General features: G+C 38.6%; 1 protein-coding gene and 1 long non-coding RNA gene across 5 annotated transcripts in view; one reads left to right on the forward strand and one right to left on the reverse strand.

Annotated features, from left to right (window-relative positions):
• Nucleotides 1-11,183, forward strand: part of LOC148131385 (uncharacterized) — a 27,730-nt gene extending 16,547 nt beyond the window's left edge. Inside the window, exon 3 of the long non-coding RNA XR_015748767.1 lies at nt 10,890-11,183. This is a non-coding gene — a long non-coding RNA (uncharacterized LOC148131385). The remainder of the gene's footprint in view (nt 1-10,889) is intronic.
• The window catches only part of ADCY2 (adenylate cyclase 2), a 156,592-nt gene that overhangs the window by 10,198 nt on the left and 123,906 nt on the right, over nt 1-22,488 (reverse strand). For 2 of the 4 annotated variants that reach the window (XM_087961099.1, XM_026672526.2), the window contains exons 20-22: nt 10,758-10,916; nt 3,105-3,251; nt 829-936 (exon numbers count right to left, since the gene is read on the reverse strand). In XM_087961099.1, coding sequence (XP_087817225.1) covers nt 829-936; nt 3,105-3,251; nt 10,758-10,916 — 414 coding nt within the window. Of the gene's footprint in view, nt 1-828; nt 937-3,104; nt 3,252-10,757; nt 10,917-22,488 lie in introns of those variants that run through there. The other 2 variants (XM_087961100.1, XR_015748762.1) reach the window with 2 other exon arrangements.

Genomic DNA, 22,488 nt, shown 5'->3' on the forward strand with positions numbered 1-22,488 from the left:
ATAAAAAAAGTCCCTCTGAATTTCATTGGAAAGGTAGAGGGGGAAGATAAATAAAACTTGATTTGTACAATTTCAAATTAAATATAGATAGTGAAATGTCAGATATTATAAATATTTTCAACTTGATGTTTTGAAGTCTCTCAGAAGCATACTCTATTTATTGTACTGACAATGACAGTAATCTTTCCATTAAACTGGCAAATTGATGTTTTGGGAGGAGCATTTTAGGTGTCAACATTTTGTTTTGTATTTCATATATGACAACAATAATTCTACAACTGGTCAAACAATAAATATTGGAGGCGGATGTCTATTTGAAGGAAAGGGTGAATCATATAGCACAATATGGATCCATTTTTGCATTTAACCCCATAATTGTAAATGTAGAAGTAGAGAGTTGCAGAGAAGGAACTTAATAGCTGGGAAGCAACTGACATTTTCTTTATACCGATTCTCCCCACAAATGCTGCTTGTTGTTGGGCTTCAGATGGAGCCACTCTGATGGGAAAGAAAAATTTGACACACTTTCTCTGATTCTAACACATCCTTTCATTCTTGGTGAATAGAGGCTTTTTACTACATTTGCCAAGATGACAGTTCCATGCTGTGGCCTTAATTCAAGAGCTGCACGGAACACACAAATTACTTTGAGTTTACAGTGGGACTTTTTCAGATTTATTTTTCAATCTGAAATGACTGAAAATACACCTCTTAATACTCCAAATAAGCTCGGAGCATTATTCAGAGGAACTTCATTAGGATCAGGATGACTACATTTCTGCAGCATATTTTTGATCTCTTCAATGTGTATATAATATTGATGTATACCGGACTGTGTTCTTGACTGGGCATTGCACTTAGTCCTGTGGCGGCCATATATGTGCTTCCAATTGTCTTGATTTTTTCAACTCCACTAAACTTGGGCTTAGATAACAGCTGTGGAGAAACAGAAGTCTGATTACAAAACAATCACATACTAGCTTGTTAACACATGTCACTAGATACTTGTTTAGATACTAGATATTATATTTGTCACTAGATAGTTCTTTAAAGAAAGCCCAAGGAGCCCAAGTCCGGAAGAACTATCCCCATTTTTTAAGGGATAGTCTACACAGAACAGTAGTAATCTCTTTAAACATATCTGCTCATGTCATAAATAATATAGAAACCAGATGTTATGGCACAATGCATATGCAGGTGAGATGAAGTAAGCCTTCCCCGACGTGTCTCCATATTCCAATATCTTTATCTCAGGTCAGCTGACTGGATGAGCTGACTGTGTTGAAGGAAACAACTTAGTTGTACCAGTCCATAGCCCCGAGTGCAGACTGGATGGTATACGTCCAAAGGAAAATCTGCTGATGTTGCTAAACTCTTCATCTTTTGGAACTAAGCTTGTGAGTCTGTCAGCCAAAACTTTTTGTAAGAAGCGGGGTTTGGTTTACTGAGCCTGAGATTTAATACCCATTGTAACTCATGCGTAGGTTTCCATTTCTATTTCATCCTTTCTCTGCTGTTATCATGGCAGCATATATGAAAATTTCTTCTCTGCTCATTTTATTCCATATTAAATATATATATATATAAAATAGAGTGGGCTGGGACAGAATGACTGAGCCTAGTCAACTGGCAAATTCCTTTACTGAATGACAAGTTGAACCATTGTGTCCCCAATTCAACTCCCAAATTTTAACTACTACATTACACTGCCTCTTGGTTTGCTGAACTTAAATATAGAAAGACTATTTAATGTAGCCCTGAAAAATATACTTATAGAAGTATTACTTCAAACAGTATTTTCTCGTTTCCATATGCTCACAAAAATTTAAACACAACAAACTTTTACATATACAATTACATTCTTCCAAGTTCAGTTTCTTTGCCAGATTTGAAGCATCACATGTTTAAACATAAAGCTATTGTGCTGGGTTTCCTAAACATGTTACTTTAAATAGTTTTATACACTGACCACAAAAGCTAACCTGGCATCATAATAATGGGAAAATAATGGTCAAATCCAAACAATCACAGAAGAAAAAAATGTAAAACTGTTTAAAGAACAAAATTTGAATTCAGGAACAGTTTCACAGCAAATCACATAATTATAATGTCTACGTGTTAATCAAAATAGTTTGGCAATTACTCTGCAGCTGCTAAAGCAGTGAGAGATAGCTCAATGACTTTTTTCCCAGCTTCAAAGTTCTGCTTGCTGTTGACATGACTAATGTTCACTGTCTTCAATAACAGCTAAATTAATAACTGTTCTGCTCATTCTCATAGACTGTACCTTCCCAGATTAGTCCCTTCGATGGTTTTCTATACCTAAAACATTTTAATTAAGAAAACAAACAAACCAAAGCTTGTTTTTAAAAGAGAATATGCCATAAGGTCCATAACATAGTAGATTATGTTTTGGCCAAAGGAGAGAATTGGAGGATATCATTTATACAGACCAAGGAAACTTCCTTGCACTAAGAAACTGTAATGAAGAAGAGGTGATTCCTCTGTACCTCACAGGACTTTTCTAAAGCAGGCTTGGTCACATGCCCAGGCGACTTGGAAACTGGCTCTTTCTCTTTTTTCTGTACACTTCCGAACAAAATATGTAACGTCTAGGGAAAAGAATCTATCCTTCACACAATTAGGTAACAGCTCTTTTTGGTTACAGTCAACTTTATTCCTCTTTAATTTTTGTCCCCCAGGAACTGTGGTTTTCACAGCACTCTCTCCATCAATCTTCTCTACAGCAACAATCCCATGAACTCAGTTCTGCTGACAGTGTGAATTGAAGTCTAAAATTAGGCACAGTTATGGATTATGGTCAACACTGCTTAGATTGAACAACCATTTGTCTGGTTTTCTGTTTGAGCATGGGGTTGGACTAGAAGATCTCCAAGGTCCCTTCCAACTCTGTTATTCTGAAAATTCCAAGCCAACAATCTTCTCTGCTGAAAGGTTGAGCAGATGTAGGGTTTCAAAATATATATTTCTTGAACAGAATTAATTGACTTAATGGGGTTAAAGGCATTCCTGTCTTGGCTAAAAAGTCTTTGTTTCAGCATAAGTTCTCGTTCATATTTTAACTGAAGGAACAATACACTTACATCATCAAAGTCAGCAATGATCTCATTTAGAAGCCTGAGACATTCTAAACCTTCTTTGTTAACATCAGATTCTGTATAAAATTCTTTGAAATCTGGAATGGAGGCAAACATGACACAGACGCAATCATACGACTGGTGGTATAAATCCTGTTGTTGAGAGACGAATAAGAGACAATGTTATCCATGTTCTCAGCAGAAGCCATACATCAATAATAATGAAGAAAAAAAAGGCAAAAGCGCTAATGATTTTTATAAAATTATACAAAGATAAGCTTAAATCAACTTTGCATTGCTTCTTGCTTTAGTTTCATTAAAAACCATTTATTAAATGAAAAGCATTTATTAATTTGATTAAACTATTAAATTAAAATTCATCTGTATGCCAAGTATCCTGAACTACAACAAACTATGCTGGTCATCACCAAAAGTATTTGATAGACCTTTCAGCATTTCTGTGATACACATCTCAACTACCCAATTTGATGTAGTGGTGAAAGGAAAGGCCTAGAAACCAGAAGGCTCTGATTTCTAATTCTGTTTTAGGCATGAAAGCTGGCTGGGAGATTTTAGGTCAGTCACTCTCTATCAGCTCTCTCACTGCATTGTTGTTGTTGGAGAAAATAGGAAGCAGGAATATTAGGTATATTTGCCACCATGAGTTGACTAATCTCTTTTAAAAGGTCTCAATAATTAATAGGCGTAATTCATGTAAGATTGTGATATGCAAGATATACCAATGGTCATAATCCTGCTATCTTAATTGGAGATTGGAAAAGTTATATTATTTGGAAGAATGAAATAGGACACTGCTTTCTTTCATCTTTTTAATTAGATTGGAAATGTATGAAAAAGATTCTTGCCAAAGGAAGTCAACATTATTTATCATCAAAGCATTGTTCAGCATTTCCAGCAGAGAATGCTGAAAAGAAACCCCAGTCCAAAACTATTTACATATACAGTTCCCACACAGCTGTGCTTCCATATGCATTTTAGTAGGGGGTGGGGAACCAATGCATTTTAGGATTTTCTGTGTGCATATGCATAATTTTCCAGTGATATGGCCTAGTGCAAGTAAATTGCTGGTTGTCTGTTACTGTTGTGCAGGCTGCAACAGATCAATAAGACAGATATTATATCATGAGGCTGAGCCTTAATTCAGAATTTGGAAGTCCTTCCAACTCGGTAAACATATGGTGATATTACATTAGCATTTGGAAGTCCTTCCAACTCGGTAATCATATGGTGATATTACATTAGCATGCTTGATAGAGGTCTTTCTAAGCAGCAAATGATCACTTGGAGTGATGAAATTTTAGTTATAAATCATAGAAATATGTGTTAGGAATGATAGTCACCTAACAGTTGGGTTGGCAATATATAAACCAGGATAGTTATTTAATACTGTTGTATCTTTAAGAGAGTGCTGTAATTGTGATTGGCTGAGGTTCCTCCGACGGCCATAAGATGGAGCCAGAAACCTGGTTTGCTCTCTTCTTACATTTCCCTATTGCCTTCTGCCTGATCATCATTCTGCTGGAATTGCTGTGAATCTTGCAAACTGTTAGCAAACTCCGTTTAGTGAACTTTGTTTATGATACTGGACTTCGTTTTTGGATTATCCCTGGACTGTTTGTATTGAATACTAACTGCTTTAACCATGTATGATTTGGTCTGTTTGTTGGACTTTGTTTACCCATTTACAGGAAGTAAAACCTACATTTTACTATTCAGTGTATCTGTATGCTGGTTGTGTGTTATTCCTCACCACTCTCACTATGTTTCCCTGAGTGCACTCATTCTCCTAATGGGGAATACCTCAACACTGGTTATGGGCCCAGTTCATACCAGACTCAGATAACTGAGAGTTAGTGTGAATATGCAGTACCAAATACAGACAGCTGTTTATTGTTTAATCGTGGGTTACTGTCCTGGCAAAGATGGCACAAGACCCGTCAACAAGTCTATCACTGATAACTCGGTTGGATGGAACAAACTATGTTTCCTGGTCTATGAAGTGCAGTCCACTTCTGCGTAGGGAAGAGTTATGGGCTGCAGTTCAGGATCCACCAGATATAAATGCTTGGGAACCAAATAATGTGGACGATGCCAAAACGTTAGCTGATTTTAAACGGAACAACGAATGAGCTCTTTGTATAATTGGACTAACACTGAGTGACCAGTAGCTAGTCCATATTCGTGGAGAAGAGTCTGCTGCTAGGTATTGGAGAATTTGAAGAGGATTTATGTTCATGACAGTGTAGATGCACACATACATCTTACACGTAAACTGTTTAGAGCACGTCTTCTGAAAGGTGGAGATATGTTAGCTCATTTGAACTTCAAGAAAAGAACTTTTCAAGAGCTACATGAGAAGGAACTGATTTTTTCAGAGCTACATCAGGTTTACATCATTCTTTCCTCACTGGATGAAAGTTATGATGATTACATATCTTCACTGGAAGTCCTGACCAGAAATGAACTGACATTGACTGACATAACTGGACAATTGTTAGAAGAGGCAAGACGAAGGCAGGATAGAGACCAACTGAGAGAGAAACAACCACAAGAAGAGGACTTCTTTTCAACTGCCTATACTGTTAGGAAATGTTATTCTTGTGGGGCTAGGGGACATATAGCTAGATTCTGTAAGAAGGGAAAATGACAGAATACTGGTGATCACCAGAAGTCTAAGAAGAATATTAATTTAGCTATGTCTAGCAATTCAACTGTAAACCATGATTTGTGGGTAGTTGATAGTGGAGCATCGCAGTGCATTACTAGAAATAGAGAGAGGTTTGTAAAGATGTCTATGAGTAAGCAACATGTATCATTGGCAAATGGATGGAAGATGAAAACATCTGGCGAAGGTACTGCATATTGTTCATGTGTAAATGAGCATTTATCTGTTATATGTACCTAAACTGAAATTTAATGTGTTATCAGTAAGGGCTTTAGTTAATATTGGTTATGTAGTAAACTTTAGGGGAGATAACTGTATAATAGAGAAAGAGGGTAAAAGTGTTACTGCTACTTTAGAGAATGATTTATATGTTATACATGAAGATGGCTAACTCGGTTTATAACAATGTTAAGCCATATGACGAATGTATACATTTACTACATAGACGTCTGGGGCACATTAATTTCAAAATGCTGAAACACACTATTAAATTGTCAGAGGGGGTAAAATTAAAACCTTGTAGCAAGTACTTAAACTGTAATGCCTATAATCAGGAGAAAAGCAAGGTTACTCCAGCAAACAGACTGAATGGGTTTAAGACCAAAGAACCTTTAGAGGTTGTTTTTGTTGACATAATTAGTCCTAAGAAACCTAGTTTGGGAGGTGCCTGCTATGTTTTAAGTATAATGGACCTTTACTCACGGTACGGTTTCTGCTATCTAATGAAAAACAAAACAGAAACGTTCCAACATTTCTTTAATTGGCTAAGATTTGCAGAAAGGAAAATGAGACATAAGGTAATTACTTTAGTTACAGATAACGGGACTGAGTTTATTAATAATAGATTTCAAACAATGTTGAAATTGGCTGGTATCGAGCATAAGCGTTCTGCACCTTACAGGCCACAACATAACTCGTTTATAGAACGAAGAGGGCAAACGTTACAAGCCATGGCTCGCACTATGTTATCTGATTCAGATTTGCCTGAAACACTATGGGGTGAAGCCATAATGTGTAGCAACCATGTGTTAATGTGGTGAACACAATAACTGGTGAATTGCCATTTACTCGTTGGCATGGCAGAAAACCAAATTTAAGTTATCTACACACATTTGGAGCTCCAGCATGGGTGCATATTCCCTCACAAGTAAGATTAAAAGGGCATCATAGAGCTAGGAAATTATTTTTCGTAGGTTATGAGGCCAACCATAGATCGTTTAGATTTTGGGATCCAGGCACAGCTAATATTTACTGTAGCACTAGTGCTAAATTTCTTGAGCATGTTGGGTGGAATAAACTAGAACAGGAATCCAACAATGAAGTTGTTATCGACACCCAAGTAGTCCCTAATGATGAGATAGTTAAACCATCAATAGCCATTAAAGAGGAAGAATAGGCACAGGAGGAGGTAGAAGAACAGGAGCAGGTGGAACAGGAGAGTCCACCAGTAAGTCCTGAGTTGCCTAGACGTTCAACCCATGTAACACAACCACCAGATAGATATCAGGCTAGTATAGTATCCCAAGTAAATATAGTTCCTACTAACTGAACTGAAACTCCTTATCCTGCTAAGGATCAGGCTGCTTGGCAGGAAGCAATGGATAAGGAACTGAAATCCTTACAAAGTTTGGAGGTATATGAAAATGTCAGGTTACCACCAGGTGAGCATGCCATAGGGTGTAAGTGAATTTATAAAATTAAGACAGGTGTGGATGGGACTGTTACCCATAAAGCCAGGTTAGTAGCACAAGGGTTCGATCAGTCAGCCAACAACTACGATGAGGTGTTTGCACCTAGTCTGAAGACTACCACATTATGAGCAGCATTAGTGTGGGCAGCTAAAAATAAATATACAATAAACCATTTAGATGTAGAGACAGCATATCTTCATGCACCGTTGCAACATACTATATATTTAAAGAAGCCTTTGGGAATAAAAACTGATAACAAAACTGATTGCTGGAGATTAAAAAAGAGTCTTTATGGCCTGAAGCAATCAGGCTATGAATGGAACCAGTGCATAGTGAAGGAATTAACAAAGATAGGTTTTGTAGCTGGCATGGCTGATCCATGTTTATTCAAAAAGGAAAGTAATGGTGTAATTTAATTGCTGCTATTGTTCACTGATGACATAGCATTAATCACTAAGACTGATCAAGAAGCTACTGAAATTATTTCACTGTTAGAGAAGAAATTTAAAAAAAAAATTAGATGAGATTAAACAGTATCTTAGTTTAAAAATAGATAAAACTAGGGGAGGCTACAAAATCTCACAGGCAGATAAAATTAACCAATTACTGAAGAACTTTAAAATGGAACTTTGTAAGCCAGCTAAAACACCAATGAGCCAGGAGTTTAGCCACAGTGTTGTGCAAAGTCCTGTTTTTGTTAAAGTCATTTATCAGTCATTGATTGGTAGCTTATCCTATCTTAGTAACTGGTCTAGGCCAGACATAGCATAGTATCAACCAATTAGCCAGGTTTAATGCTAAGTCTACTGAAAGGCACTGGCAAGCTGCTAAGCGTGTGTTGAGATATCTTAAAAAAACGATGCATTATGCATTATATTTGGAGCCTAAGGATGAACTAAGTTTAACTGCATATGCCGATGTACCTACACGTAAATCAACGTCAGGTACTGTAGTGTTATTAGGAAAGGTGTTAATTGGATGGCGGTCTATTCTATGTCTGGCCTAGACCAATTACTAAGATAGGATAAGCTACCAATCAATGACATCTCACCCTAAAGAGTTAATGCATCCCTGTTCTTTGGAAAGCTCCAAGGAATTGCTTTGAAGACTTTTCCTAGTTTCTGGTGCTCAAGTATATATGCAAGAGAAAACCTGTTACAGAGCTGCTAGAAAAATCAAGCAATCACGCAAAAGAATGCAGAGAAAACTGCCTCTGAAACAGCTGAGTCTGGTTTCCAAAGCCTGCAGCTACTTTAATCCTTCCAGGAAGGGAACTTTGCTCTTGTTTACATGCTGTGACAATTGTCCCTTTTGAAGACTTGAAATGTCTTCTACTAAACAAATACTGGATCGCTGGAAACTATATAAATAAAACGATCAGGGAACAGAAAACTGACCGTTGATGGCTGTAATACCTAGGTTTCAGATGGAAATGGAAACAGGTAGCTGGGAGAGAATTACTTCCTATGCAAAGCAGGTCATCCTCATAGGTTATAGAAATAATTTCCAGTGTAACAGCAATGTTGGTAATATTTTAAATTTCAGAGGGGAAAACAAAGATTTTATCATTTTAGAAAATACTAAAGCAAAAAAGAAATTACACTGAAGTGTTATACCTTGGAAGAATTTTGCTTTGGGAAAACTGTCAGCAGGTGGATGCTTGCTAATGGACTAAGTATTTTTTAAATGTCTTCAAATTAGATTTTTTTTAGAATAGAATAGAATTCTTTATTGGCCAAGTGTGATTGGACTCACAAGGAATTTGTCTTGGTGCATGTGCTCTCAGTGTACATAAAATAAAAGATACATGAGTCAAGAATCATAAGGTACAACACTTAATAATAGCCATAGGGTAGAATAAGCAATCAAATCATACTAGGAAACAGTCAATAAAAATCGCAACAAAGTTATAGTCATATAGTCATAAGTGGGAGAAAATGGGTGAAAAGAAGGATGGGAATATTAATAGCAATAGTAATGCAGACTTAGTAAATAGTTTGACAGTGTTGAGGGAATTTTTACTTCTGATGATTGCTTGGATAGGTCCCTGCAGTTTTCCTGGCAAGATTTTAGAAGTAGTTTGCATTATTTCATTCCTGTGGCTGAGGGAGAGTGACTGTCTCAAAGCCCCCCTTGGCTTTGTGCCTAAGCTAGGACTAGAACTCACAGTCTCCTAGTTTCTAGACTGGTGTGTTAGCCACCACACCAAACTGGCTCTGGTTTTATGCCTTTGAGTTGGTTTTTTGACTCTGGGAAACTGCCTGGACAAGTCCTTGCAATTTTCTTGGCAAGGTTTTTCAGAAGTGGTTTGTCATTGCCTCCTTCCTAGAGCTGAGAAAGGAAGTCACTGGCCCAAGTAATTTAAAATATTTTTTACAATTAAAATGGCTACAATTTTGTATGATTTCAGGATTTTTGCAAGAGACTGTATGAACTGCCAAGTCACAAATGATCTGCTTCTTTCCCCATTCCTTCAAGCCAAGAGAGGATTTGGTAAGACTTAAGCTTTTCTTTTTATTGCCTTTGAAGGTTTATTCTACACCCTGGTTACAGATCATTGTCTTTTCAGTGCATGTGAGTGATTAATAGAAATGTAATTTTGTGTTGGAATACAGTTTGCAAAAAACACAAAGGTTTGTTTTTTAAGGATTCCTTGCAATAATGAGCTCAAGATCTGGTGACTCCAAATGTATACTGTTTGTTCTGTGTAATTTCCAATACTCACAAACAATATGTTATTTGTAAATTAACAGATATAAAAGAGGGCCATTTAAGTCTCAGTGGTTTGTTAAATCCAAATGGCAACAATGTCCTAGAGCAGAGTTTTTCAATCTCAGCAACTTTGCAATATGTGGCTGGGGGAATTATGGGAATTGAAGTCCATATATCTTAATGTTGCTGAAGTTGAAAAACACTGCTTTAGAGTACCATACTCAGTATTTGAGTACCAGAAAAAAAAATGCCATATTTTTTTTCCAACCCTGTCTTCTAACAAATAGCAAGCAGACTTGGAGTTAAGCTGTTTTGCCACTTCTTACTTTCTAGGGCAGGAAACTCTACAGCAAGGGTCTTCAAACTTGGCAAGTTTAAGACTTGTGGACTTCAACTCCCAGAATTCCTGAGCTAACATGACTGGAGGAGGAATTCTGGGAGTTGAACTCCACAAGGCCTAAAGCTGTCAAGTCTGAAGACCCCTGCTCTACAGTCTGTGGTTTGTCTTCTGCTCTCTGGAAATTGACCTGGTTAGTTAACTTAAGATGAGAGGTAGTGGGATGGACTGACCTCATTCTTCAAGTTCCTTGCCAAGAAATGTTCAGCTACATGAGCAGGCAGTACATTTTCCAGAAGAAGCCGATTCAAATTCTCCATCGTCTCAATCTCCTCACGTTCTTTTTTGAACTTGTTCTTCCACAGGAAATCTAACCTACAGTAATATTCATTCTGTTACAAAGAGGACACAGAAGTAAAGAAACAATAGGCATCTTGTCCTATCAGATGGTTTTAAAGAGAAATATAGCAAGCAGACGAACACAATACAGACGAACTCAATACAGAAGCCTGATGATGGCAGATGAGATTCTGCCGAAACGTTGCTACAACTTTAAAAGCACAACTATAATGACGTGGGAAAATACCCTAACAAAGCTGAATACCATACATGTAAGTGCCCGCGAAAACTTAAGAAAACAAATATATATATATACACATACACATACATACACACACACACACATATACATTTACCCCAAGTGATTTTCTTATCCTGATCCATTTAGGGTCTGTGTCCATTTATTTAAATACAGAACAATATTATACCACTGCTACAATATATGGCATGTGCGTGCTGTCATATCTCAAGCTACAATCTCATATACGAAATAAGAGCTGAATGCATAACTTAACATGTCGAACAATGTTAAGTCTCGAGAAGGAGTCCAATAAAACAATTAAGGGAAAAGAGGAATACCACTGAGAATACTGAAGGACACTATTGCTGGGTTTGCTTATTACAAAAGTAATGTAACAAAGCAATTCCCTGAGAAAATAGCTAGGTTCTCAAAGTATGCATAATCCTGAAATACTTAATCCTATTTTAAGTTAGCCTGAAGTCAACCCATCAACCCAGATAATGAGAGATGGTCAAGTATATGAATAAAACACCCAATGAAACTTAAAGCTTAAAGTATCTTTGCAATAACTTGCTTTCTATTTGAGAACAAATAACAAAGATTTAAAAATAACTAAAATAACATTAAAAATTATAATTAGAAAGATGAGCACAGTGAAAAGTAAGGTGAAACAGAATCATGATTAAAAAGGGTGGTGGGGGGAAATAAATCAATAAAATAGGAAATAGCTAGTGATTATTCTTATCTTATCCATAGGAGATATGTCTCTCCCTTTTTTCTGATGAAAATAATAAAATGTGAAGAGTTGTAATTAAAAAAGCCAATTCCTCTTCTCCTCCTAGCTTATCCTTCCTTAAGCATTTCAAATGTACCTTTTTTTTAAAAAAAGGGAAAGCTACCAAGAGTAATTCAGATCCAAACAAATAATAAGTAAAGAAAGAATCAAGGTCAGACTTTTGGGGGGAGTGATATAATTATCTGCAGATATTATAATGGTTCATGGCACAGTCAGCCAGTGTTCAAGCTGGATTTGGCATTTTTAGCCACCTATTGAGTCCTTCCCAAGGACTTTATTATTATTAATTATTAAACCAATTTATATAGCCATCCATCTCACAAACAAGCAACTCTACTCTTAGGTGACATAAAACGGAACTAAAAATACATTAACAAGTATAAAAACCAAGCTAAAACTATTATTATTAAACCATTTTATATAGGTGTTCAAAGCTAGCTTGGGAAGGTAGCTTGAAAAAGGAAAATCCAATGGAAAATCAGTTTTATATTTCAAATCTTTTCCCAATATGTTTTTGGAACAGTCTCAGTGAAGAAATGGAAAAAGCAACTACTGGAATCTAACAGAGACATCTGCATTTTTGAATCGGTAGTGGAAATATCTCACCTCCCTGAAATACTGTTATTCTCCTCTCAATTCTGTAGAAATATCATGAAAAAAGCTCAAACAGACATATATTTGACCATCTGGTGGGGTGGGAGCAACAGGGAATGGAGAAAGCAATTAATAAAAAACAAACAGAACGAAACAATGAATAATTTTCTTCCATGACTCTCATAGATCATAATGAAAAGAAGGAAAATGTCCCTCCAAAAATGCAAACAAGGGAAAATGTATGGAATGAAAATTGAGAGAGGTTGCCATATAATACCCAGCCTTTTAAAAAAATAATGAATAAAAATGACACTGAATCAGAAATTCAGTCACACTTGAATTCATTTAGTATGACTTTTTATTTTTGTTGACAGGGAGAATGAAATATGAGTCTTGATATTAATCTATTTACCAAATAAAAGTAATGACACTGAATAAAGAAATCTACTATTTATATAGCCAATGATAAAAAAACTTGCTTCAAAAGAAATGCTTCAAATATATTTTACTTATTTATAAATCTAGTTTCTAAACCTGCCCATTTTGCAATGACTCTGGAAGCATGCATATTAAAAGCATATCCAATGCAATAAAAACAAAAAATAATGTGGTAACTCAAGGACTAATCCACCCAGCACGTTAATATCATGCTCACAAAAGAGAGATACTTCTCTGATACAGAATCTGAGGAAAGAGTTAAATCTTTGAGACCTTTTTTGAAGAACAATTCAAACCTCTGGGGAGATGCTATGTTACAGAGCAGCTCTGCTACAGAGAAGAGTTGTCATTAAAGTCCCATCAAATGACACCGTTTTACAGATAAGGCCCATAAGGTCTTACCAGTTAGAAATGATGGGAGAATAGTTGCCTTCAGATAATCAGACCTTATATGCCATGAAGCGCTTTATAGGTCCCAACCAGCACCTTGAAATACCTCCTGATGGATAGCCAGTGCTTTGCAAGTGACAGAGATGTCACCAACGTAGGCCCCTGAGAGTCTGTACCATCGTATTGTGGACCGGCTGCAGCTTCCAAATGGTCTTAAGGGCAAGATGTTCTGTTGTTAGTCCACATAGGGTAACTAAGGCTTGAGTGAGACAAGATTCATAATTTAGGAAAAGGTGCTTCACAAATCTGGACAAAGGCTTCCTGCCAAGCTATCACCTGCTGTTTTAACAGAACTGCTGCAGTTATGTGATTGTGGGAAGCTGCGAATAGAATTTAGAAGTTAGAATGACTTCATTTGAATGTACACTAATCAGCATACATTAAAATGAAATTTCACTGCATACAGCTCTCAAAGGGTCACTACCTCCAATATACACTACATAAATAAATAAACAAACAAACAAATAAATACATACATACAATACTCACATATACTGTATTATATCACACAGCCATAACAGAGAGAAGCTGATAGGCAGACACATGATTGCAGGGGGTGAGTGACTGTCAGAACTTTGAATCCAGGTTCTAAGTACTCCCAAGGGGAATCCATTGTAATTTCGAATGGTCACAAAACAACAAATTGTAAATTGAGGTCTATCTATACCACCTCTCCGCAGCCCATTACAACCAAGACATTACTGTTCTCTTTCCACCATCAGTTCTCACTCCTGTACCCTTCCATCTGTACCCGAGGATCAATTGCAATCTCATCACTTCAGCTTTCACTTGATACCAGTAGTCCTCGACTTAGGACCACAACTGGGACCAGAATTCTGGTTCCTAAGTGATGCAAGCATAAAGTGCAATGTCGTATGACTATGTTTCTTAGCAACCACAATCCCAGAACCCCATTGCCATCATTAAGTGAATTTTACCAGTCTTTAGCTGAAGATCCACCTCAATTCAAGCCATTCTAGGCTTGTTCTCTTCAGCCCTGAGTCTCAGTAAGGTAAGAGATTGTCTTTAACTCTCTCTACCTGAGTTTTAGGATGTCCTGCAACCTGCCTTGAGGGCCAGCAAGCAGACCCAAAAGTATGTGGCTCTGGGATGTTTGCCATGCCCTAGGTAGCCACAGCCACCCCAGCTCCCCAGTCCCATTCACCTTTGCCATCTTATGTTCCACTATCGTAGTCCACATTTGCCATCTTCTTGCTCCTGCTTACAGATGAGACATGCCCCAGCCTCACTGCTTGGCTAGGCTGGGCCTAGTTTTAAACTACATAAAAAAGAAAAAAAAGAAAAAAGAGGGGGTGGTGTCAAAAGCAGCCCTTGAACCTCAGTGCAAAGTGCTCTTGGGTGGGTGGGTAGGTGGCTTAGTGCAGAGGTGGTATTCAGCAGGTTCTGACCAGTTCTGGAGAACTGGTAGTGGAAATTTTGAGTAGTTTGGAGAACCAGCAAATACCACCTCTGGCTGGCCCCACCCCCATCTATTCTCTGCCTCCCGAGTCCCAGCTGATCGGCTGGGTCTTCTTTTGTTGCCCTGCACAGGAGAAAGGAGCTGGAAAGCAGGTTAGTGGGGTGGGGAGGGAATGGGGATTTTATAGTATCCTTCCCCTGCCACACCCACCAAGCCACGGCCACAGAACCAGTAGTAAAAAATTTTTGAATCCCACCACTGGCTTAGTGCTCTGAAAAAGAAAAAGAAATTGATTTTGGCTCCCACCACCCTTTCCAGCAGTGCAAAACCAGCCCCAGTCCAGCCCAGCAGCTGGGCTGGGCATGCCCTATCAGTAGCAGGAGCAAGTAGATGGTGAAGGCCAGCTGGGATGGCAGAGTGCAGGATGGCAGGGGGCCAAAAGAGCATAGACGATGGGAGAGATAAGGATTGGGGGATTTGCAGCATCCCTCAGATATATGGGTAGGTTGCTAAGCACATGAATTTGATCATGTGGCTATGGGGGAACTGCAATGGCTGTAACTTTGGGCATGGGTCATAAGTTCCTTCACCCAGCACCGCCATAACTTCAAGTGGCTAGCGAATGAATGAATAGTCCTAAATTAAGACTACCAATATCTCAGTATTTAAGAGAAGTATCGCAGCTGTATGATGTTTTCTATTTTCCTATTCCCTTTGAAAAGCAATAGAGAGAGTTAAAATGTAAAATTCAGCATTACAAGTCACTGAACTTATAGGCAACAAAGGGAATGCGGAATGGGTTTCTTAAATTCTAAGGACTCTGACATTTCTACGCAGCTCAAAACTCTAGAATCTGTAAGAATAATCTGGTCACAAAAGCAGTCTTTGCTAACACTGCTGTGACAGAAGTAAAAGAAAGTACTGATGAGATTAATTACAGAATTTGATTGTCATGTGCTTTGTAAAGAAACCCCCTACTTTGATGTTTTCCAGAAGATACTTTACATAGTCAATCACATTCTAAATTAAACATGTTATCTTGTCAAAATTTATTCAATTTTAAATAGAATTATGAAGACATTAAATGTATTGTGTGCAACCATAGACATCTACACATGATCTACACAGAGAAAGAGGCGAAACCACGCAACTAATTTTAGTTTAGGAGAGCTCCATCTGTTTTATCTAATAATATATTTCAGAGATATTGTTATACCAAGTTATTTCTATTGTTACATACCTGTATATGTATGTGTGTGTGTGTGTGTATGTATATATTAGATTCAAATACATTACAAATTTAGTGACCAAAACAACTCTCTTTAATCTTGTAAATTCTCAAGCTTCCTCTTTTTCCTATATGTATTCAAAATGGACAGTGATGTGTGTGTGTGTGTGTGTGTGTGTGTGTGTGTGTGTGTGTGTGAGAGGAGAGAGAGAGAGAGAGAGAGAGAGAGAGAGAGAGAGAGAGAGAAGATGGTATTCAGCCGGTTTGCACTGGTTCAGGTGAACCGGCAGCAAGAATTTGGCATGGGTCGCTGAACTGGTAGCAACATCTGGCTGGCCACACCCCTGACCCGGTCACCCGGTCTCCACTCACTTGCTCATCCTGCCTGCCTGATGCTCACTCGCCACGCCCATCCCGTCTGCCCACCCACTCACCTGCAACTTGCCCTGCCCAGTCACTCCTCCCCTCCTGGGTCCTCGTAGCTTGCCATTCTAGCCTTCCCATGTGGTGCCTGCGCCCCAACTGAGCAGCCTGACCTTCCTGCTCACAGGTAAGCCTGCGAGTTGTGCTAGCCCCTCCCCCACCCTCCCCAGACTTTTCCGGGCCTTCCCTACCATCCCTGGGCTCGGCTGGATGGCTAAGCCAGTGCAGCTCCATCCCACACGGTGCTTTCCCAGCGTTCCCTACCACGTTGCAGCCATGAGGACAGATGGATGTCCCAGCTGGGGCTGCTGAAAATTGTGCACCGCATGTGCAGCCCCAGCTGGGACATCCACCCGCCCTGCCCTCCCACCGCTGCCCACAAGAAAGCAAGCGATTGCCGGAGGTCTTTGAGAGGGTGAGCAGATGCTGCTGCCGCTGTCCGCGGAGGTGCTTTGGGAGGGCTGGAGTGGGGAGGGCGCTCCATGGCCCCACCACCACCTCTGCTCGCAAGAAAGCAAGTGGCTGCCAGAGGTCTTTGGGAGGGCGGCCAGATGCTCCTGCCGCTGCCACCATCTGCAGAGGTGCTTTGGGAGGCTGGAGTAGGGGGTGCTCCACGGCTCCACCACCACCTCTGCCCGCAAGAAAGCAAGTGGACGCTGGAGGTTTTTGGGAGGGCAGGCGGATGCTGCTGCTGCCGCTGCCATCTGCAGAGGTATTTTGGGAGGCTCGAGGGGGGGTGGTGCTCCACGGCCCTGCCACCACCTCCGCCTGCAAGAAAGCAAGCAGCCACTGGAGGTCTTAGGGAGAATGCACCGCCCGCTTTCTTCCTTTTCCTGCCACCCGCTGCTGACTGGAGCTCGCGGGATCATTCAGTTCGTCCCAGACCAGGTGTGTGTGTATGTGTGTGTGTGTAGAGAGAGAGAGAGAGAGAGAGTGTGAGAGAGAGAGAATAGAAGAGGAAAGAAAGAAGGAAAGAAAGAAAGAGGAAGGGAGAGAAAGAAACGAAAGAAAAAGAAATAGGAAGAGAGTGGTATGTGTGTGAGAGAGGGACAAGAAAAAGGAAATAAGGAAGAAAGAGAGAAAGAAAAAGAAAGAAAAAGAAATAGGAAGAGAGAGAAAGAGAAAGAGAGAGAAAACTATGCTATTATTTTTAATTGTTCCATTATTTATCATGTGTTAATATTTTACACTGTCCCTACACCTAGAATGATTTTACTGCCTTTCTTTTGCCCAGGGCTGCCACATATTTTTCAGGGATTTACATGCATTCAATGTCTAGTCCAGAGCATGAATATGCATGTGTTTATTTTGTACAGCAGGTTGCATAAATCCAGCTTAATATGCTATTCCTGGTATGTGATATTTTGTATACATACAAAGAAAGCAGTCTTCTGATCTTTGACTTTTAGGCTTGCTGTCAAACATCAGCCATAATAATTACTGTTTTGAACAATATGGAGGTTGTATTACATGAATGGCTATTTTATATGTGAAATTATGAAATAAATTTGAGTAGAGGTCCTGGGAAAGTGTCAGAATAACAGAATAATACTTAGAAGGGACCTTGGGGTGAACCCTATACCATTTCAGAGAAATGGCTGTCCAGTCTTTTCTGAAAAATTTCCAGTGACTGAGCACCCAGAACTTCTGGAGACAGGCAGTTCCACTGGTTAATTGTTCTCACTGTTAGGAAGTTTCTCCTTAGTTTTAGGTTGCTTCTCTCTTTGTTCAGTTTCCACCCATTGCTTCTTGTGTGCATTCTGCTTCTTTGGAAAATACATTGTTCCCCTTCTTTGTGGCAGCCTCTTAAAAGCCTGTTGCCTATTACACTCTTGGGCAAAGCATGTGAGCCATTTCCTCCTTTCAATGCTCCATGAAAGTACATCTATAGTATGTAGATAATAAAGTCAAAGAAAGGTGAACAACATTTTTACAGAACTATAGATACGTTGAGGCTGGGTGTGACAAGGAATGGCTGGGAGGGAAGGGCCAAGCGAGGCACCCCTTGATGTGAGTGACATTGAGTTGGCCACGCCCACCCAATCACATGACCACCAATCATGCCCACCCAGACACATGACCATCAAGCCATGCCCACCAAATAAGCCACGCCCACAGAACCAGTAGTAAAAAAATTTGAATCCCACCACTGGTGTGTGTGTGTATTGCATATGTATGTGTGTGTTATGTATGTATACACTTTTTAGGGCAGGCAACAGAATTTCATTTTTAATGTATGGCAATGTGCTCACAGTAAAAAAATGATAATAAATCATTTATTTATTTATCATTAATTATCTATGCACGCCATTTGTGTATGTTTGTATGGATGGAGACAGAGAGACAGAGATAGAGATAGAGACAGACAGATAGAGCAAGAGCAAGACAGACAGACAGAGAGCAGATAGACAGACATGATACAATAGCTTTGTGTTCATACAAAGGTAAGACAGATTGCCTGGAAGAAGCTAGGAAAGCCCTAAGAGATTTTTGAAAAATGAATTATATATTGTCTATCCAGAAACTGGATGTAATAATTATTCTGCACCAGGTTTTAGTCCTGCATACATCTGAAATAAAATCTTGTTCAGGTAGCATTTTAACACTGAGTTAATAAGATTATCCTTTTTCATTAGTTAAATGTTAAAATATATCCACAAACTTTTCTGCTATCAATTTTATTAATTTACAAGGACATGCCATTATTAAATGGCCAAATATTTAAAGTATTGAATTATTCTATGACAGGTCCTTGAACAGACCATTTTAATTTTTCTCCGCTTTCAAAATTTAAATAATTTGTTATAGAATGGTTTGATGTTGGCATCACTACCGAAACCTGGATAACATTCAGTTCAATTATGCAATCTCCTTAATTATTATTCTGTTGCATCCTTCCTCTTTTTACCACTTCCTGTCCAATACTATTTTATGGATGAGCCATATCATGCAATTTCTATTACTCAAAATTTCAGCTAGCCCTTACAAAAAAGACCTTACTCAAGTCCCATTATAGACTGAAACCACTGAAAAGAAATAAAATAGATAAGAGATTGAGAAGTGAAGCACATAGTACATTTGTCAAAAAAAAAAATGAAATGAAAAGGTAGGAAAAAAAACCCCTATCTTCTTTCCCACTACTTTTTTCCAATAAGGTGATACTTATTCTTGCAGTTCTTTGCAATATCCATTTTTGACATTTAATATAATTAGTGTGTTTTTTGAGTAGTGATTTCTAAGCAATAGTTCTACTAATAACAGTTTTTAGGAGCTTTGCCTTTACTGTTCTGCTTTTTTAATAATTGTTTTTATGTCTTCCAAAATTAAAATGGGTAGCTATTTAAAATTTAGAATAGAATAGAATAGAATAGAACTGGAAGGTACCTTGGAGGTCTTCTAGTCCAGCCCCCTGCTCAAGCAGGAGAACCTATACAATCTCAGACAAAATATAAAAAATGGGGGAGGGATCCCTTCTCATTCCTCAAGGTGGTATGTGTCTTTCTCAAGCTTGGATCCTCTTTCCTAAAGCTCTGCAAATTTGAAGGTTCTGCACAGTATCTTAATTGTTCTTAACAACAGGGAACTTTGTTGTTGTCCCTGGGATCTGTTGACCAAATGCTCCTACTGCCACTGGGACCACTTGTGGCATTTACTGTCCACATCCTCTCAAACTGCTTCTTCAGGTCCTGGTACTTTTCAAGCTTCTTATACTCCTTCCTAATGTTACTGTCATTTGGCACATTGCAAATAAATAAAAAAAATAAATAAAGGGGGGGGGGGGGGGGGGGGGGGTTGGGGTGGTGGTTTTTGGTTTTTTTTTATATCATTGCCATCTTCTTCTGGCCCTTGTCTACTACCAGAATATATTGGCCAAAACCTGCCTGCCTGCCTGGATCTGAAAGTCCCATAGGAAGTGTCTATGGGGGAAAAACAGCAGTTCAGACATGGGACACACCCCTACTGACTCTAATAGTAAGTAAGGGATGCTACAAACATTATAAACGCAGACATTGGTCATTTCAGCACCATTATAACTAGGAGCAGTTGCTGAATGAGGCATTCAGTAAGCAAGGACTACCTGTAATTGTCCACGAACCATATTAAATTCCAAAGCACAGTGCAGTTTATTGGTAAGGTCAAACTTTGGAGGAATGGGAGAGAATCACAGTCTCTATCTACTAATTAATAGCGAGATTGCAAATTAAAAAAACTCCATGTGCTTAGTGTGTCTTTGAAGTAAGAGGCCACTTAAAGCTTAATAAGATATTTCTTTGCACTATTCAATTTTCCGAAGTGATAAAAAGACTTTCAATTAAATAGTACATCCTAACAACAATAATTGCAAAGACCACAGGAGAACAATATCTTGATCAAATTCAACAGCTCAATAGTCTTTTGCTACTTCAATAGTCTTTTGCTACTTTTGCTTACTTGCCAAGTAAGGTTTCCTTAGTTTCCAAAAACTTTAAAGTTTCCAAAAACTTTAACCTTAGACTGTCTACTATTGACCTCACCCCTTTCCTAAGAGGTCTGTAGGGGGCGTGCATAAGCGCACCAACGTGCCTACCGTCCCTGTCCTATTGTTTCTCTTATTCTTTTATTTTTCTTATATGTACCCATTTCATGTATTCACAACTATGTATACACTTATACTTATTATCTTGTAAACAATTGGCAAATCAATCAATCAATCAATCAATCAATCAATCAAACAAATAAATAAATAAATAAATAAATAAATAAATAAAATAAAAATAAAATAAAATAAAATAAAATAAAATAAAATAAAATAAAATAAAATAAAATAAAATAAAATAAAATAAAGCCATAAGTCTGTCACAATGCTAAGCAGCAGTAGCAAAAAGGATAGTTCTGAAAGAAAATACAATGGAAACAACAGTGACCTTAGAAAGACATGCACAAAATGCAGAACTTTTTGTACAAGAAATATACAATAGAAATAGTATGAATGGTATTCAGAAAAAAAGCTCAAAATATTATTAAAATTTATTTATTCTATCCTTTAATATATATTTAAATATTTATCAAATTTAATATTAACATAAACTCAAGGGTGGGCTTCAAATTTTTTTAGCAAAGGGTTGTCTGCCTGGTTGCTGGGTGGGTGTGGCCTAGCCAGCCTCCTGCACCATGGTGGAGGGGGGTGTTTTTGCCCTCCCTGGGCTCTGGATGCTTTCCTTGAGCGTCCAGGAGGGCGAAAATGGCCTCCTGGGCTCCGGAGGTGGTCTGGAAGTCGGAAATGGGCCCATTTCCGGCCTTCCCAAACTTCTGGGAGGCCCATTTTTCATCCTCCCCGACTTCTGTGTGCGCCCTGCACTTACCTGCATCCAAAACGGACCATGTGGGGACTCCTGGGAGAGACGGGGTGGGCGGGGCCAGCCAGGGGTGGGAATTGGGGTTCTCCAAGCTGTGCAGAATCTTAGCTAGGGGCTCTCCCAAACCCCTGTGAACCCCCAGCAGCCCACGCCTGTATGAACGTATTTCTTTATATTAGTGAAATTAAAAGTAGATACAAGACTAGCAAATCTTACTAGTACTATTACACGCAAAACGTAATCACCGAACCGGAAGTAGCACCAGTTGAATCTCACCCCTGAATAATGGGATCAGCCATATTGGACTTAATTCTCACTAACAGAGATGAAATGATAGAAGGTGTTGAAGCTATAGGAACCTTGGGAGCAAGTGACCATGCAATATTGGAATTCAACATTATACAAGCACAAGTAGGAGAACAAAGTCAAACTAGAGTCTTGGACTTTAAGAGAACTAATTTCAATAAACTTAGAGAGAGCTTGGGAAGGATTCCATGGATGAGAATCCCCAAGGGGCAAACAAGTCAAGAAGCTTGAGAAATTTTGAAAAGTGAGATTATAAAACCTCAGTCTAGCACAATACCAATGGAGAAGAAAAATAACAGCTGTCAAAAGAAACCAGCATGGCTACATAAAGAGCTCTCTGACAAATTGAAAGACAAAAAGGACAAGTATAAAAAATGAAAAGAGGGGCAAATA

This window comes from Notechis scutatus, chromosome 3 (genome assembly GCF_049901735.1).
Source record: "Notechis scutatus isolate UNSWTSFEM ecotype Mainland chromosome 3, rNotScu1.2, whole genome shotgun sequence".
Lineage (NCBI taxonomy): Eukaryota > Metazoa > Chordata > Lepidosauria > Squamata > Elapidae > Notechis > Notechis scutatus.